This window comes from Agrilus planipennis, unplaced genomic scaffold, assembly GCF_000699045.2.
Source record: "Agrilus planipennis isolate EAB-ADULT unplaced genomic scaffold, Apla_2.0 scaffold15, whole genome shotgun sequence".
NCBI classification, from domain to species: domain Eukaryota; kingdom Metazoa; phylum Arthropoda; class Insecta; order Coleoptera; family Buprestidae; genus Agrilus; species Agrilus planipennis.
The window spans coordinates 1,577,345-1,595,681 of record NW_020438871.1 but is presented as its reverse complement, the minus strand read 5'-3'; the positions used below and the strand labels follow the sequence as shown (position 1 = coordinate 1,595,681).

At 34.3% G+C, this 18,337-nt stretch overlaps 1 protein-coding gene across 5 annotated transcripts in view; it reads right to left on the bottom strand.

Annotated features, from left to right (window-relative positions):
• LOC108737595 (nucleolysin TIA-1) overlaps positions 1 to 18,337 on the bottom strand; it is a 744,862-nt gene that overhangs the window by 672,225 nt on the left and 54,300 nt on the right. For all 5 annotated transcript variants that reach the window (XR_003231829.1, XR_003231832.1, XR_003231830.1 and 2 more), the window contains exon 2: positions 1,862 to 1,985. Coding sequence is in view for 2 of the 5 variants with exons in the window: in XM_025978009.1 (XP_025833794.1) it covers positions 1,862 to 1,985 (124 nt within the window). In the remaining 3 variants the exon portion in view is untranslated. The remainder of the gene's footprint in view (positions 1 to 1,861; positions 1,986 to 18,337) is intronic.

Sequence of the window (18,337 nt, the reverse complement as noted above, 5' to 3'; positions counted from 1 at the left end):
CCTAATTGTGAACTTGCATAAATTTGAAACTATAACACGGAAAGTGCTGCACTGTTTGTTGGATTGAATAATTCGAACTTGGTTGGTATACTTTACATGAGATGGCTTTGTGCCGTGTTTTGCAAAGCAAACACGCTGTTTAATAGTGTTCCCTGTTCGATTTACTGCGTTTTGGGGACAAACTGTTGAATTTATAATAAGCTCGACACGGTACCTCTGTATTACGTTCGTTTTCGAAACTCAAATATGAATAACTATAACGAAGGTTACTAACAAAGAGAGACAGACAGAGAGATAATATTTGGACTGTTTTTGTTAGTCGGCCATCTTTCCCTTTTAGTAGTTACACATATATACACACACACGCACGCACAATAGATCAATATAGGCAATTAAAAATTCAAAAATTTAATGTACCTACGTGTGTATTTCATTTCGTTTTGTTTTCAGTTTAGCATAGCTTTTAAGCCGTGATGTGCATGGATAAATTCAGTGCCGTATTGGGGGAGGTAGATGGCGCTTTGATCCTGGGAGGCGCAAATAAATATGAAGAAGGGTTGCAAAAATGTATTAGGTACAGTTATAGCCACTGGGTAGTTATGTTAGGTGTACCAATTTATTGGTATTTGAACTTGTTTTTAACAATTTGTGCCAAGTAACAATACCGCCTGGTGAGTAAAAATACCATGATTTTTTGTTTTGGTAAAAATGTGTGAAAAGCAACAGTTTTGTGTTTCACCGTAAAATCGTTCTTTTATACTTAATGCAATAAAAGTTGAAGGTCGAATGGTCGAATCTTAAAGCAATTCACTTTATGGGGGACTTTAAAGTTTAACCTTCCATTTTATTTTGATTGTTATATAGAAAGGAACTAAGACGTTCAAGGGATTTTAAAGCATGAACTCATTTTTTCTCTTTTTTGTAACAAAATTGATTTTCATTCGATAAAACAAAGTATTGAAAAAAAAGAGTTATTTGCATAAAAGTAAAAAAAAAAAATGAAACTTCTGAATTTTTTTGTTTACTTGTTTTTCATAAATTAAAAATTCTCTTTAAATTTAAGCTACTTCGATAGAAAATCACATGTTCTACAAAATCTCCTATAAAATACCCACAAATTTTACTTCGTTTTCGAGATATACTCAAAAAAACGTTAGGGATGCATTTTCATATGCATCTATAGGTATGTCTGTAAGGGAAAGATTTGTAAATAAGTCCATATATTTTCAATTTACGCTAATAATTTAGTGCTAGTTATTCTCTTCAAACGCAAAGTTAAACGTATAAGTTTTCATGTACACCTTTTACTGCAATCTCAACCAATTTAAACAAATTATTAAGGGCGGCAATTTTAGGGTTCACCCCTTGTGGCAAAAATTTTACGCTACGCCACTGGATAAATTATGTATTATGCCCATACGTAGGTATAAAGTTTTATCGAAGGGTTTCGAGAAAGGTTGAATTAGACGTGTGTTCTTCTAGAGAAGGAGCAAAATAATTCCGGAAATTGCTACTGCTAACGGCAATTAATACCGATGAATGATTGATTTGGCAGGAAATACAGATTTTAATAATTCTTGTTGCCATTTGTAGATTTCACAAACAGTAATTGATACATTGCGATCCATTTGCAGGAACAATATGTAAGCGATAAACACATAATGATTAAACAATGACTGAAATGTCGAATGGCCACTTTGAATACATTACCAATCAACATACATATTACCTTCGTTACATTTCGTTTCGTTTTATTGTTGTTTCAATTCCGACATTTAACAAAATCATTTAAATCGCTTTACACTCATTAAATAAAGTTTGGGTACTTTAGGAAAAGTTAAAAACTAAATTTTTGACTTACTCGATGTATCTTGCTTAGGCTGGGCAGAACTCAGATGGATTGGGTTATTGGGTTGAGTTTGAACAATTGGTTGCACAGCAAGCAATGAAGGTCCAGTAGTTCCTGTCCATCCACTTTTTACATCCTTAAAATAAAGAAACATTATTTAGGATTGATATATTTTACTCTTTCACAATCAATATGTATATATGTACCTATGCAAATAAAACTAGACGTGCAATGTTTGTTCATGGCACCATCAAATATTTTGACTAAAATAAAACATTTGCAATTTCTTATCATGCTCGACATTTCTGTACTTTGATAGGGGGGTGAGTTTGTTAGTTAATCACCAGCCGTTTAGAATAAGTGGGAATGTATTAGAATGTTCTTCATTGATTGTACGGTGGTCCTTACTCTTTAGTTAGAATGTTCTCAAATGTCTCTAAGGATTGTCCTTAGCTAGAAAGTAGGTACTAGAATAAACAGGACGAAGAGTGGAGGACGTTAAGAGTCGACCACCGGTCACCAAACATCTGTTTAGAGTAAATGAGAATGTATTAGAACATACTTCATTGTATATAGGGTGGCCCTATGAAGTGAACACGAAGAGTGGAGGACGTTAAAGGTTGACCACCGGTCACCAAACATCAGTTAAGAATGAGTGAGAATGTATTAGAATATACTTCACTGTTTATAGGGTGGCCCTTAGGTAGAATGTACTAGAATGAAGTGGACACGATGAGTGGAGGACGTTCAGGGTCGGCCACCGATCACCAAACATCCAATTAGAATAAGTGAGAATGTAGTAGAATATACTTCATTGTTTGTAGGGTAGCCCTTAACTAGAATGTATTAGAGTGAACAGGACAAAGAGAAGAGGACGTTAAGGGTCAACCACCGGTCACCAAACATCAGTTAAGAATGAGTGAGAATGTATTAGAATATACTTCACTGTTTATAGGGTGGCCCTTAGGTAGAATGTACTAGAATGAAGTGGACACGATGAGTGGAGGACGTTCAGGGTCGGCCACCGATCACCAAACATCCAATTAGAATAAGTGAGAATGTAGTAGAATATACTTCATTGTTTGTAGGGTAGCCCTTAACTAGAATGTATTAGAGTGAACAGGACAAAGAGAAGAGGACGTTAAGGGTCAACCACCGGTCACCAAACATCTGTTTAGAGTAAGTGAGAATGTATTAGAATATACTTCATTGTATATAGGGTGGCCCTTAGCTAGAATGTACTACAATGAAGTGGACACGATGAGTGGAGGACGTTAAGGGTCGGCCACCGCTCACCAAACATACAATTAGAATAACTGAGAATGCATTAGAATATACTTTTTAGGGTAGCCCTTAGCTAGAATGTATTAGAGTGAACAGGACGAAGAGAGGAGGACATTAAGGGTCAACCACCTGTCACCAAACATCTGTTTAGAGTAAGTGAAAATGTATTAGCATATACTTCATTGTTTGTAGGGTAGCCCTTAGCTAGAATGTATTAGAGTGAACAGGACGAAGAGAGGAGGACATTAAGGGTCAACCACCTGTCACCAAACATCTGTTTAGAGTAAGTGAAAATGTATTAGCATATACTTCATTGTTTGTAGGGTAGCCCTTAGCTAGAATGTATTAGAGTGAACAGGACGAAGAGAGGAGGACATTAAGGGTCAACCACCTGTCACCAAACATCTGTTTAGAGTAAGTGAAAATGTATTAGCATATACTTCATTGTTTGTAGGGTAGCCCTTAGCTAGAATGTATTAGAGTGAACAGGACGAAGAGAGGAGGACATTAAGGGTCAACCACCTGTCACCAAACATCTGTTTAGAGTAAGTGAAAATGTATTAGCATATACTTCATTGTTTGTAGGGTAGCCCTTAGCTAGAATGTATTAGAGTGAACAGGACGAAGAGAGGAGGACATTAAGGGTCAACCACCTGTCACCAAACATCTGTTTAGAGTAAGTGAAAATGTATTAGCATATACTTCATTGTTTGTAGGGTAGCCCTTAGCTAGAATGTATTAGAGTGAACAGGACGAAGAGAGGAGGACATTAAGGGTCAACCACCTGTCACCAAACATCTGTTTAGAGTAAGTGAAAATGTATTAGCATATACTTCATTGTTTGTAGGGTAGCCCTTAGCTAGAATGTATTAGAGTGAACAGGACGAAGAGAGGAGGACATTAAGGGTCAACCACCTGTCACCAAACATCTGTTTAGAGTAAGTGAAAATGTATTAGCATATACTTCATTGTTTGTAGGGTAGCCCTTAGCTAGAATGTATTAGAGTGAACAGGACGAAGAGAGGAGGACATTAAGGGTCAACCACCTGTCACCAAACATCTGTTTAGAGTAAGTGAAAATGTATTAGCATATACTTCATTGTTTGTAGGGTAGCCCTTAGCTAGAATGTATTAGAGTGAACAGGACGAAGAGAGGAGGACATTAAGGGTCAACCACCTGTCACCAAACATCTGTTTAGAGTAAGTGAAAATGTATTAGCATATACTTCATTGTTTGTAGGGTAGCCCTTAGCTAGAATGTATTAGAGTGAACAGGACGAAGAGAGGAGGACATTAAGGGTCAACCACCTGTCACCAAACATCTGTTTAGAGTAAGTGAAAATGTATTAGCATATACTTCATTGTTTGTAGGGTAGCCCTTAGCTAGAATGTATTAGAGTGAACAGGACGAAGAGAGGAGGACGTTAAAGGTCAACCACCGGTCACCAAACACCGTACAGAATAAGTGAGAATGTACTAGAATATCCTTCATACTTTATGGGGTGGCTCTTAGCTAGAATGTTCTGTATTGTCCTTAGCTGGGATTTACTAATACGAACTGGAGGACATTAAGGGTCGACCACTGTCTACCAAACACCAGTTTAGAATAAATAAGACTGCATTACAATGTTCTTCATAGTTTATATATCTCTATAGACTTTCATAGCTAGAACGTATTAGAATGAAATTAATGAAGATTTGAGGATGTTAAGGGTAGACCACTGACCACCAAACACCCGTTTAGAATAAGTAAGAATGCATTACAATGTTCTTCTTCGTTTATGTGTCTCTGAAGATTGTCCCTAGCTAGAAGATAGTAGAATGAAATGGACGAAGAACTGATAACGATAAGGGTAGACCACCGGCCACCATACTCATATAGAATGCAAACTCGGTAAAGCGGGTTGTGGTCAACTAGTATAAGTATACATTGTAGGTTTGCAGGTGCATTATACATTACAGTTTATATAAATATTGATTGCAACAATGGGAGATATAATTACTTAAATGGATGTCTAACTACTAAAGCGACTGTCTCGTCTGTTCTGAAATTAATGATAGGGTATACCAAGTAGCAAGCAGAAACCTGTTTTCCCTGTATACATGTACTAATTTCATGGTGAAATTAAATTTATGTTTAAATAGGAATCAAACGATCTGACAATGTGAATTTACACTGCACAGACTAATCCATCTTCATAATTGATATTTAGAGGTGTGCGATAAATTTTGTAGGTAGATATCATCCATGTGGAAAAGAGTAATGTTAATTTCTCTGAATTGACTAGTTGCATGAGCCATTCAATAGGTTTTTAAAATTAAATTCTGTATGAACTTTAATTACCTATTTCGTGTCTGTTGTGTACAAAATTAAACTAAAAAGTTAAAATCGGAAATCATCCCCTAATTTTCCACCCTTAGAGGTAGAATACTTTCTTCAAATTTAAATGAGATCGCTTTTAAGATATCGTATATCCAATAAAAAAGAATCATTAAAATCGGTATCTACACAAAACATCACTACACAAAAGAATACAATACCTTTCTTTTAAGATCGTTTGAAGCATTGATTGTAATAGCGTGAAACTAAATAAAAATGTTTAAAAAAAAGATACATGTTTAACCACTTGTTAAAGTTTAAAATTTTAAAACTAATGATATGTATTTATTGCTTCAATCGTGTCCCTAATAGGTATAAACAGTGCGCAGTTAGATTTATTGATCTTATAGAACACTGTTTAAAATTTTAATAATAAATCAGGTACAGCATATAATTACAGTCAAATATGTGCTATTAAAAAGATACACCGTTGGAAAACTAAATAATCTTTCAAATAAAAGCTTTGAATTATAGAAACTGTGTCGTTTAACGAAGCACGTGAGGGAAAAATAGGAAATCTTATTAAATTGTTTTTTTTTTTTTTTATAATTCAATAGTTGTACTAGAAACAAAGAAAAATTATACGCTGTTTTAGATGGAATTAATTATTCAAGTAATGAATACGTTCATATATGCAAGTACATATTTCATTTGTCTTAATGATAGTAATGAAAAAAAAATTGGAAAAACAGGTGAAAAGAGTAACGGGGTATGACTGTATTTTATGTTGTCATGCTACAGCACGCAATATTGCCTGACACAGACCATATTACACACAGATAGTATCTCTCTAGCCGGCAAAGCACGATGAAGTAGCTAACTCTATAATGTATATAACCACAATATAACTAACACCAAACTTACACCTAAATAAATTAAATAATTTCATAAATAATAACGGGTGCCAAACCCCCTACAAAAAAATCAAAAAATTTACTTACAATAATAAAACATTTAGTTTGCGTTTTACGAGGAATTCGTTGATAAATCCGACGCGTTTGGAACGGTTAACTCATTATTAACAAAGAGCTTTTTCAAACTTACTATGACGAAGAGGTATTCGCTTTTAGCTTTATATGTGATTGAAAGAAAAAAAGGGAAAGCTTATACGTACACAGAATTCGTAGATCTAAAAAAAGCTTTTGACGCTGTTAAATGGGAAAAGATGTATTTAAGAATGTAAGGTTCAGATATGCAGGGATAGAAGAGTGATACGCATACAATTTGTATTGAGAGCAACAGGTAGCGCCAGAATTTGAACAGCAACATAGAGACGTAAACATTAGGAAGAGATTTAGACAAGGAAGTACCTATACATAGTCACCGCTACGTTTTAATTTATAGATACATATATCGGAGATGCCATTAAGATTATTAAGGACAGGACTGCTTCAGGGATACTGAACAAGAGATCCGAGTCTTAGTCTTGCCTATTCGGTTTTGGTCTTGTTGATATAAAGACAATCTTTGTCTTTGTCTTGGTCTAAAATTTTCGCCAAGACCAAGACTACAAGACTAAGACCGTTGCTCATTAGTAAACTGTTGATTTTTGATAATTCTAACAACCTATCTGGCCATAGTTTTATAGAATCCACTGCAGACTAAGTGGTATACAATTAATGAAACAATAATTTTTTCTTATCCTGATGAATGTGAAAAAATATAAGATCTTTTTACGTTTTTCTTGTTGCATGCATGTCTATTAAGGTACTATTGTTTACTACTATTTTAAAATAAAATTAAATAAATAATTTAAGCAACATTATTCAAAAAGAGAACAGAATAATTATTGTAGGTATGATAGGTAAAGAATTTTAATATTTTTTTAATTCTTTGTCTGTCTGCACGATGTCTTAGGCATGTACATATAATATTTTTGGAGACCAGTAAAAATTTTGTACAAAGTATGATTGAAGTTGTTGTTGTTTGAGCTTTGCATAGTAATATACGTAATAAAGCTTAAAATATGAGCAACAGAAACCTGTTGTTTAAATTCCCTGCTTTATTTCCATTTTCGACTTCCTTTTATCTTCATTATCAATGATATATAACTAAATCCACTCGCATGTGTATAAATTTGAACTTGGCCAACAGGTAACAAGCTGCTAACATAAATTATAAATTTTAACACAAACACATTTCCATGCACTTTATACACCTCGCACGGACTAGGCAATAACATATCTTTCTATCTACTAATCATCACTAGTATAATTAATTACCTATATCGCTGGCATAATTAATAACCGGTTATTATAGGAAATAATAGTACCAAATAGGATACAAATTCTGATTTTATTTAGCAATAAATGGGATCAGTAACAAACAAAAAAAGTCCATGGACCTATAATGAAATATGTAAAAAATTCGGTAAATGTCTAGATGATGGCCTCCACCCCCTTCGGGGGGATCGAAAGAGGAGGTCTCCCCCACCACTGTACCATAAAAAGTTCGTGNCCCCATAAAAAGTTATGGGGGTTGAAAGTTGATTATTTTGACAATTTTCATACACTATAATTCAAATGAAATTCAATAAAAAAAATATTTTCAAGCGGGTGGAGGTGGGGGATCGAAAGAAGGTGGTCACTTGAACAAAACCCGATAACCTAATCTAACCTACCCTATTGATAGAGATATTTATATGATGTTTTATATAACTTTCTCAATATTTTTCCATTAGTTTTACCTTTAAATATTGTTTAAGAATGACTATATAAATATTTACATGCCTAGAAATGTATAAAAATTGGCATATTTATTAATTTTGAACCCCTATAACTTTTTATTGGAGTGAGATCGCCACGAACTTTTTATGGTAGAGTGGTGGAGGAGACCTCCTCTTTCGATCCCATCCACCCCCACCCCCGAAGGGACATTTACCAAAAAATTTTTTTTTAATTTAGCTGCATTGTCTTTACTGCAGGGTTGTTATCACCTTGTGTGACGGGGCATAATTTAGGTATTATGCATCTCGCATTGAACAAACAGTTCCCCATTAACAGTCCTCTTAATTTTCAGAGTTCGGTTAATTTAACAATGAATGTTTTCAGGGAAAAAGGAAATATTTTCAGATAGATGTGTCTGAAAAAATATATTTCACACATTCAGCTGTAGAGTTGTATAATCGAAATTAAAAATAAATGCGGAACTTTGAAGTGCCGAACTGGTTATGTTAAGTTAATTTATGTGCCTGTGTCCTCTTTATTAGGATGAAAATATTTAATAAGTTTTCTAAAAGCCAAATCGCCACGGGACCGGCGATGACGTATTCGAGTCACTCGCCAAAGTTTGCATACAGTTTGCTGCTAAAGATCCCACAGTACGTTAAAAATTAATTATAACTGGAACGCGTTGCCCAAGTGTAAACTTGGGTTTTCCTTTAATATATTTATAATCTCAGTTCTAAATATTAAATTAAGCTGGAGCAAGAGTTTGTTCTTGAAAGTTATTTAAAATTTATACAAACTTACTTAGACACTTTAAAAAGCTTATAATACGTAAAACCGACTAGAACGTGTCTGGATTTTAGGAAAAACTGTTTAGGTTCCCCATGAAAATTTCTTTGTTCTCGACGTACTTATTAAAAAAAGAGAACTTTGGTAAAATTGTTACAGTGTACACATAATATTGTTTGTACATCACAATAAACATGCAGGAACGTAAGAATTCGAATTTTTTTCCAGGTTGTTGCAGTAGACTTTTACTAACGATAAGTAAAAATCAATTACGTTCGCTATCTGCAATGCGAGCTTTACTCAATAGCTGATGCTACTTAACCATTCCAAGCCAGTAGAAAGAACGTTAAGAAAAAGATATACGGCGCCCCCGTATTCAATTGCTTTCTACACAAAATTACGGTCCGAACAAGTGTATTATTATTTTGTTCAGCGCACCACCAATACTAAAAAAGTCCATTATTGTATTTTCAACTCGTCACTTCAACAATAATATAACCAATTAACTCACCAGTGAAAAATGTTTGTTTGTCGATAACTTTGAAATATAAGATTATGGAAATCATAATAATTATAAAATATAAAAAATAATGGACGTGTGTGTCCATACACATCTGTATTTCACTTTTAGACACAACTACCCAGCGCAGTCACCACTGTATTAACTTCGAGTCTCTCATCGTTCATTATGGTGGCTGTTCGGTTTTATCAAAGACTTTTACAACAAGTATAGCTAGATATAAAATTTTAAATAGTTTGCAAATTTGTCACTTTTAATTTTAAGTTATTCATAGTCATGTTCGACCATTTGGGTCATTTTACAATTCAATTTGCAACCCTCATCTGGCTTTCCCAAATGAAGGTAGTTTCAGTCGTCTCGCTCGCTATATCTATTATGCTACAAATACATTATATATTCTTCAGTGAATTATGTATCTACTTTGTAACTATTTACTTCTACATTTATATAAACAGTTAATTCAGGCAAAAACGAATCAGCCAGTCAGCTAAAATCATTCATCACATTTCAACCCAATCAAGTCCTTATACATTTTTTCATTTAGTATTTTCATTGTATATATTTCTTCGTTCAATTAGTTTAGTTTATTTGTTAGTTAGTTTCACGATAGTTTTACATTGTACTTATTTTGTAAATATTCCGTTTTTGTGCTAATGAATTAAATTTCTTAAAACCATTAAGAGTTTATTCATTAAAAAATGTGGTACAGCAGTACATAAGGAAAGGCATTGCAATCGACGTTTGCTTTTTCTACAGTGGCTGTATGTCATATTTCTATCAAAATATTCTAGAAAATGTTTTGAAATTTCTTCCATTTAGTGGCGCACAAAACAGAATAAGTGAGAATGCATTACAATGTTCTTTATTATCTGTACGGTGATCCTTAGTTAGAATGTTCTCGAATGAACTAGACGAAGGGTGGAGGACGTTAATGACAGACGACAGACCACAAAACACCAATTTTAGAGAAAGTAAGAGTGTACCAGAATGCTTTTGAATGTTTATAGAGTTGTCTTCAGCTGGAATGTACTGGATAACCTTTAAGTAGAATGTTCTGGAGTGAACTGGACTGGCAGAATCGAGAACGTCCTGAAATGTTCGAGGACCGGTGTGTGATACTATAATTTATATAGTAAATACTTTTTTATAGTTTCCCATTTGATAGCATCATAAGCAAAATATTCGTTATATCTATGTATACAATACCTACTATTCTTTCTTAACATAAACAGATTAAATCATGAACCTTCACCTGTTTCACTTTTAAAATGAAACGAATAAAAGTAACATAATGGCGGTTTTTATTAATTACTTCGAAAAGGTCATAATCAAAAGTTTTTGTTCTTGTTATTTTTGGTGATAAAGCTGTTATTTGTTCCGCAAACACCTGGTGCTAAACTACTGCATTTCGTAGCCGTGTTCGTTCTCAAATATGTCGTTTGGTAGTTTTAGAACCTGTTGTGTTGTTTAAAGTCTTTCACGTTTACAAGACTTTATTGAAAGTCGACTTGGAATAGATCCAAGCTATAGGACGCTTAAAGATATCTTGAACTAATAAAGCCATTTCTATTAACTAGGAACATACTGTGCTCAACAACTGTAAATTCCTCACGTACCTCTTCTATAATGTACTTCCGCCTTTCACCGGAATGTTGGAACAAATATATTCCAGATTTTTGGCCAATATGTAGCAGTAATATACGTTCAAGATGCCGACAACAGGAGATCAAGATAACTAGGCGAGTCTTTTTTTCGTTTTTTTTTTTTTATTAATTCATCCTTTACCACAGTTGTCCATTTTCTTTTCTAAAGTCCTATTTAAGGACTCTTTACTTTTTCTTTTGTTTTCTCTATTGTTACCGGTGAAGCTAGAATGGCCTCCCGTGTTCCTCTATTGCTTCTAAACCCAAATTAATCGTACCCTAACAGTTCTTCCGCCCTTTTTTACATCCTCCTCTGTACAATTCTAGTTGAGATTTTTGACGCATGGGAAGTTAAGCTAATTGCTCTAAATGTCTCGCACCTATCCGTGCCTCTCTTTTTAGGTATGGTTACTATTACGTCCCGTTTATAATCATCTGGAACTTTCCCCGTCTCGTAAATGTAACTAACTAGCTTAAATATACGATCTTTAACCTCTTGTCCTGCATGTTGTAGAATTTCTCCCTGTACCCCTTTTACACCTGGCACCTTAAGCTAAAGCTACATCGAACTCTTTTCTTATTATGAGATAACCTAGCTCATCTATCTCCACACTATCTTCCTTCTCTAATATATCTCCTAACTCACGGCCTGCGTATAGGTTCTCTAAGTATTCTTTCCACCTGTCTGCCTTTTCCTTATTTTCTATCAGAACGAGCCCCACCCCGTTTCTTATATTATTACTACTGTACCCTACTTCTCTACCATTCCCTTTAATTATATCTCATTCGTTTTACCTACTTCAAACTTTTCTTCTACTTTTTTGCACCTCATATCAATCCCCTGTTCCTTACCTTTTCTACACTTCCTAATTATTCCTCACTGTATCGCCTTATATATCTTTTTTTTCCCTTTTTCGTCTGTCTTGCTTTTGTATTTCCGCCTCTCATCTATTAATCCTTCAATCTTGTTTGTTATCCAGGGTTTCCCTACTTTCGTTTTGTAAATGCCTCATAGATTTATAAAATATTTAGGGAAATTACGGTGAAGTACAATACGAACAAAGAAGGATCGTGCTAGCATCTTATGCTTTGAAGTTGTAATGAAACTCTCAGTTTAACAAGAGAATGTTTATAAATAACTCAAAGTTTCATTTTCCTTTCATTATATACCGATTGAGAAAAACTTTTATTCTTATCGATATTCAACAGAAGGGTAGATATAGCTCCGTTACATAAAGATTATTCCTAGTCGGTAGATTGTGCTTGTTCGGTAAATACATATAAAGTTGAATGCTGTTACAATTTAAAATAAATTGATATACATGGAGATGTTCAGGATAATAATTTTTTTCTGCCTTTTCTCGAGGAATGCACCGGGTTAAAGATGAAAGCGTTTAGCGCTCCCTTTTGTAATATTGTTCGTTTTATGCGATTCTTGAACTTCGAGAAACAAGCATTCAATTATGTGAGAAGTATCTTTCGAATGCGTCCAACCATACTGACAATCAATTCGTGTTTAACGCGACAAGCGCTTTTGTTAGCTACGACTCTCGAGATGAATTCACATACCTACAATTCAATGGCAAACAACGGAAAATTGGAATTCTAACTTTTCCCGTATTTATACCGCAGTGTAATGTATCAACCTTTTATACGAGACTCTTGGGCAATGTCGATAAATTTGAATTTTCCTTCTTTAATAAAAAATAATATATCGCAGATTACGCATTGGGACGCTTTTCTGATTAAAATAAATCACTAACAAATTCTCATGAAGCTATTTTTTAGTAAGAAATAAACAATACAGAAACTTTAAGTTTAATTTCACTACTTCTTAACATAACCACATCAAAATCTTTTGGCAGTAGTAAGTATAGTAAGTACCTACTTCACTGTTGAAGTAACTAGGGGAAGCATTAGCATTAGAAAAGTATTTCGTTTTATGCATACCACCCATTGTGTTGAAGTAAAAATGAAGTTTCAATGTAAATAGATACACATTCAAGCAAATTACGCATAACTTGCAGGTAATATTCCTTATTGACCGTTTTACCCTGTGGCAAGAACTCATGATGCACCACGCACCTGCAATCGAGAAAAAAGTAAGCAAAACCTTCACATTCGACCCAACTTGGCGAGCTTTTTTCGGTCTTGGCTTGTGTGGCAGCTTCCATTGGGATGATTCATCTTTTGATTTCCACGTCATAACCATAAACCCATGATTCGTCATCAGTTATGACCCTCTGGAGCAAATTTGGGTCGTCGCGGACAGAGTCCAACAGCTCCCTAGCAATTTTAATGCTTTTCTGTTATTGGTCGTAATTAAGCTATTTTGGTACGAATTTCGCGGAGACCCGTCTCATGTCCAAATTTGTTTTTCACACAAAATTTGATACAGATTCTTTGATCCATTTTTTGGAATAGGCACAAATCGAAGACGAGCCAAAAAACGTGCAAGCAAAGCAGCTGTCAAAAATTGATTGAACATTCAACATTGCCTAACTTGTCATACTCGGTATATGTAAGTATATCGCCACAAAAAAATCGAATATACGTAACCCGCGGAAATTCAAAATTCGCAATAATTTTTGAACAGGCCTATAATTCAACTACATCTTGGTCGGTAGTTTGTTGCAGCGGCTCCTAATTTTTTTTTTGCCAAGGAACTCTTTTTGGCCTACCCTTTCTTGGCGGAACCTCATCTTGATGAAAAGTAAATTGACAATATTTATTACGTCCAATTATAAGACCCTTATACCTTATTGTGTACGTACATGTTATAATCTTCATCATGAATTTTTAATTCGAAATCGTTATTGCACGCATTCAATGTGCGGATGTTTACTTATAATAGCATTAAAATTACGTTTAATGTCCGACAACTGAGTTCGAATATCTAGCCAGTCTAGTTCTGAATCTGTTTTTAGTGTAGGCTTAAACTGAAAAGCTCGTCTGTAATCTGTAAGTCGATATAAACCGAAACAGGAACCGCGATAATCTTCTCAACGACTGCAGGGTATTCATCCTTAATTTCTAACGAATGGTCATTCAAATTTAAATTAGTTGATTCGAATTTTTATTTTAGAGAGGATGAATTCTTAATATCGATAAAGTTCTCATACTCCGACACAGTTAATATTGAAGGTTTAGTCTGATTTGCGAATGGATTCTGTACTCATCGCCTGTGGCTGTCCTGTAAATCCTCTGGAAGATATTTTTTCAAGGAGCTTTTGAGGTTCAATAAGCGTTCATGTGTAGTTTTACCCGTATCTGAGGTTAATAATAACTCATATTTTGTCTTTCTTGTGGTTCTTCAGTATACGAACCTGCTGATTACGTTGAGTTTATGGAATATATCAGCCAAAAAAAGTCTATTTCATTATCCATTTCTCGTCATGTAATAGTGCAACATGACTAATGGACGTAAATATTTAGTTGCCTAATTTTTCCTCTCGAAAGCGATCTCACATTCCTGGGTACAATGAGTAGCTGGTGTTGATTTCTCATATCTTCACATATTTGTTTAAAAGTTTCCACTGCAATACGTCTGTTATTAATGAAATGACATTCTCGGATAACAATAACTATATTTAAAAATTGCTGTCAATATGACTCAGACTGCTTTGCGTGGTAGGACAAGGTCTGTATGAGTATAATAATCATCATCATAACATCGTCAGTCCTACAACTGATTGGACACGCTCCTCTACTTTTTCCTATCCTGAGCTAATCTTCCAATTTCCCTAAAATTAGAACAACCCAAATCGTTATGCAAGCTTGTAATTTTCGGGCCCCCTTAAGCATCCCGAACACGGGGTGTCCCCGTTCCTTCCGTTCTTGACAGCCTTGTTGTTACTACGCCTGTTTCATTCGAATTTGACCAGCTCTTTGTAATCTGAGGCCTAACTTCAAAAGTTCTCCATTACTTATGACGGTATTTTTTATAGCTTTTTGCTATACATGTTTTGTATTATTAGTTGTACTGTTGAACAACAATTATTCCCACTTTTTCGTTGTTATCCCACGAATTAGATGATCTAATTATTTTTTTCACGTATGTATGTACGAGGGTGGATTGATAAGTTTCCGGCCTGACCAAGAAAAACAAGGTTTTTAAAAATTTTTTTTTTTTATTTCTCAACATAATCTCCTCCAAGGCTGATACATTTCTCATAGCGGTGTTCCAGTCTATTAATGCCATCTCTATAGACTGNTTAAATTGTTTTTTTTTTTTTTTATAATTCAATAGTTGTACTAGAAACAAAGAAAAATTATACGCTGTTTTAGATGGAATTAATTATTCAAGTAATGAATACGTTCATATATGCAAGTACATATTTCATTTGTCTTAATGATAGTAATGAAAAAAAAATTGGAAAAACAGGTGAAAAGAGTAACGGGGTATGACTGTATTTTATGTTGTCATGCTACAGCACGCAATATTGCCTGACACAGACCATATTACACACAGATAGTATCTCTCTAGCCGGCAAAGCACGATGAAGTAGCTAACTCTATAATGTATATAACCACAATATAACTAACACCAAACTTACACCTAAATAAATTAAATAATTTCATAAATAATAACGGGTGCCAAACCCCCTACAAAAAAATCAAAAAATTTACTTACAATAATAAAACATTTAGTTTGCGTTTTACGAGGAATTCGTTGATAAATCCGACGCGTTTGGAACGGTTAACTCATTATTAACAAAGAGCTTTTTCAAACTTACTATGACGAAGAGGTATTCGCTTTTAGCTTTATATGTGATTGAAAGAAAAAAAGGGAAAGCTTATACGTACACAGAATTCGTAGATCTAAAAAAAGCTTTTGACGCTGTTAAATGGGAAAAGATGTATTTAAGAATGTAAGGTTCAGATATGCAGGGATAGAAGAGTGATACGCATACAATTTGTATTGAGAGCAACAGGTAGCGCCAGAATTTGAACAGCAACATAGAGACGTAAACATTAGGAAGAGATTTAGACAAGGAAGTACCTATACATAGTCACCGCTACGTTTTAATTTATAGATACATATATCGGAGATGCCATTAAGATTATTAAGGACAGGACTGCTTCAGGGATACTGAACAAGAGATCCGAGTCTTAGTCTTGCCTATTCGGTTTTGGTCTTGTTGATATAAAGACAATCTTTGTCTTTGTCTTGGTCTAAAATTTTCGCCAAGACCAAGACTACAAGACTAAGACCGTTGCTCATTAGTAAACTGTTGATTTTTGATAATTCTAACAACCTATCTGGCCATAGTTTTATAGAATCCACTGCAGACTAAGTGGTATACAATTAATGAAACAATAATTTTTTCTTATCCTGATGAATGTGAAAAAATATAAGATCTTTTTACGTTTTTCTTGTTGCATGCATGTCTATTAAGGTACTATTGTTTACTACTATTTTAAAATAAAATTAAATAAATAATTTAAGCAACATTATTCAAAAAGAGAACAGAATAATTATTGTAGGTATGATAGGTAAAGAATTTTAATATTTTTTTAATTCTTTGTCTGTCTGCACGATGTCTTAGGCATGTACATATAATATTTTTGGAGACCAGTAAAAATTTTGTACAAAGTATGATTGAAGTTGTTGTTGTTTGAGCTTTGCATAGTAATATACGTAATAAAGCTTAAAATATGAGCAACAGAAACCTGTTGTTTAAATTCCCTGCTTTATTTCCATTTTCGACTTCCTTTTATCTTCATTATCAATGATATATAACTAAATCCACTCGCATGTGTATAAATTTGAACTTGGCCAACAGGTAACAAGCTGCTAACATAAATTATAAATTTTAACACAAACACATTTCCATGCACTTTATACACCTCGCACGGACTAGGCAATAACATATCTTTCTATCTACTAATCATCACTAGTATAATTAATTACCTATATCGCTGGCATAATTAATAACCGGTTATTATAGGAAATAATAGTACCAAATAGGATACAAATTCTGATTTTATTTAGCAATAAATGGGATCAGTAACAAACAAAAAAAGTCCATGGACCTATAATGAAATATGTAAAAAATTCGGTAAATGTCTAGATGATGGCCTCCACCCCCTTCGGGGGGATCGAAAGAGGAGGTCTCCCCCACCACTGTACCATAAAAAGTTCGTGGCGGTCTCACCCCCATAAAAAGTTATGGGGGTTAGATGGGGGTGGGAGAAGGTGGCATCGAAAGAGGGTGGTCACATGAGTAAAACCCCATATAAAATTTGCGGCGGTCTCACCCCCATAAAAAATTATGGGGGTTGAAAGTTGATTATTTTGACAATNAAGGATGGTACTATAGAATGTCACCTCAAGGTAGGCCTAGTGGCGTCATCTCTTGGTTAGGCCGGAAACTTATCAATCCACCCTCGTATGTCATGAACTTACACAAAATAAGATATGGTTTAGACAAGTGAATTTAGGGAACGTCCCGTTGGTTTCAATCTGACTACCACTGGGACCGGCCGGAAAACAGGGCAATAAGCCGGAAATGCGTGCTCGAGACTACGGAAGGCTATACATACTAGTTTTCCCTGGAGAATATATAATTTTCAGGTGGCTGTCATGATGTGGGCGTTGTTTTAGATTATTCTTTCCTTTCAGACTAAACGTACTTACAGGCATTAAAACTTTGTTTGTGACGGGATCAATTTATAAAAATAAAAACTGAAAGGATCTGAAGGAAACTGAACCAGTTTATGTTAACTCGAGAGTAAACATACTACAGAAAATGCACTATCTTAATAAAAGAGGTTCTCTGTAGTTTTGAAATTTCTTTGACGTCGTTGATAATGATAGCATCAAGTGCAGAAGACGAAACATCTTCTATTCTTTGACAACAAAGTCAAAGTTGCCTTGAAGTACCTAAAGCTATATTATTAAATTTTCTAGAATACACCGTCAATTCCAAAACAGAGAAACAAATAAATAACTATTTCCATAAAAGGTACGGACATGCATGCATGTAGTCCAGGCAATATTGGCGGGTGAGTGGGAATAATTATTCGGATTAAATTTTTCTCCTCTGTCGATAAAAAATGTTTGAAGTTTTTTTTGTAAAGTTAATATTTTCCGAGTTATGAATATACATGAAAACCGCTACTTCTTGTGCTTTGAAAAGTTACTAAAAGTATGTTTTTTTAGAAACTAATAATTTTAATTTCATCATGAATTTTTAATTCGAA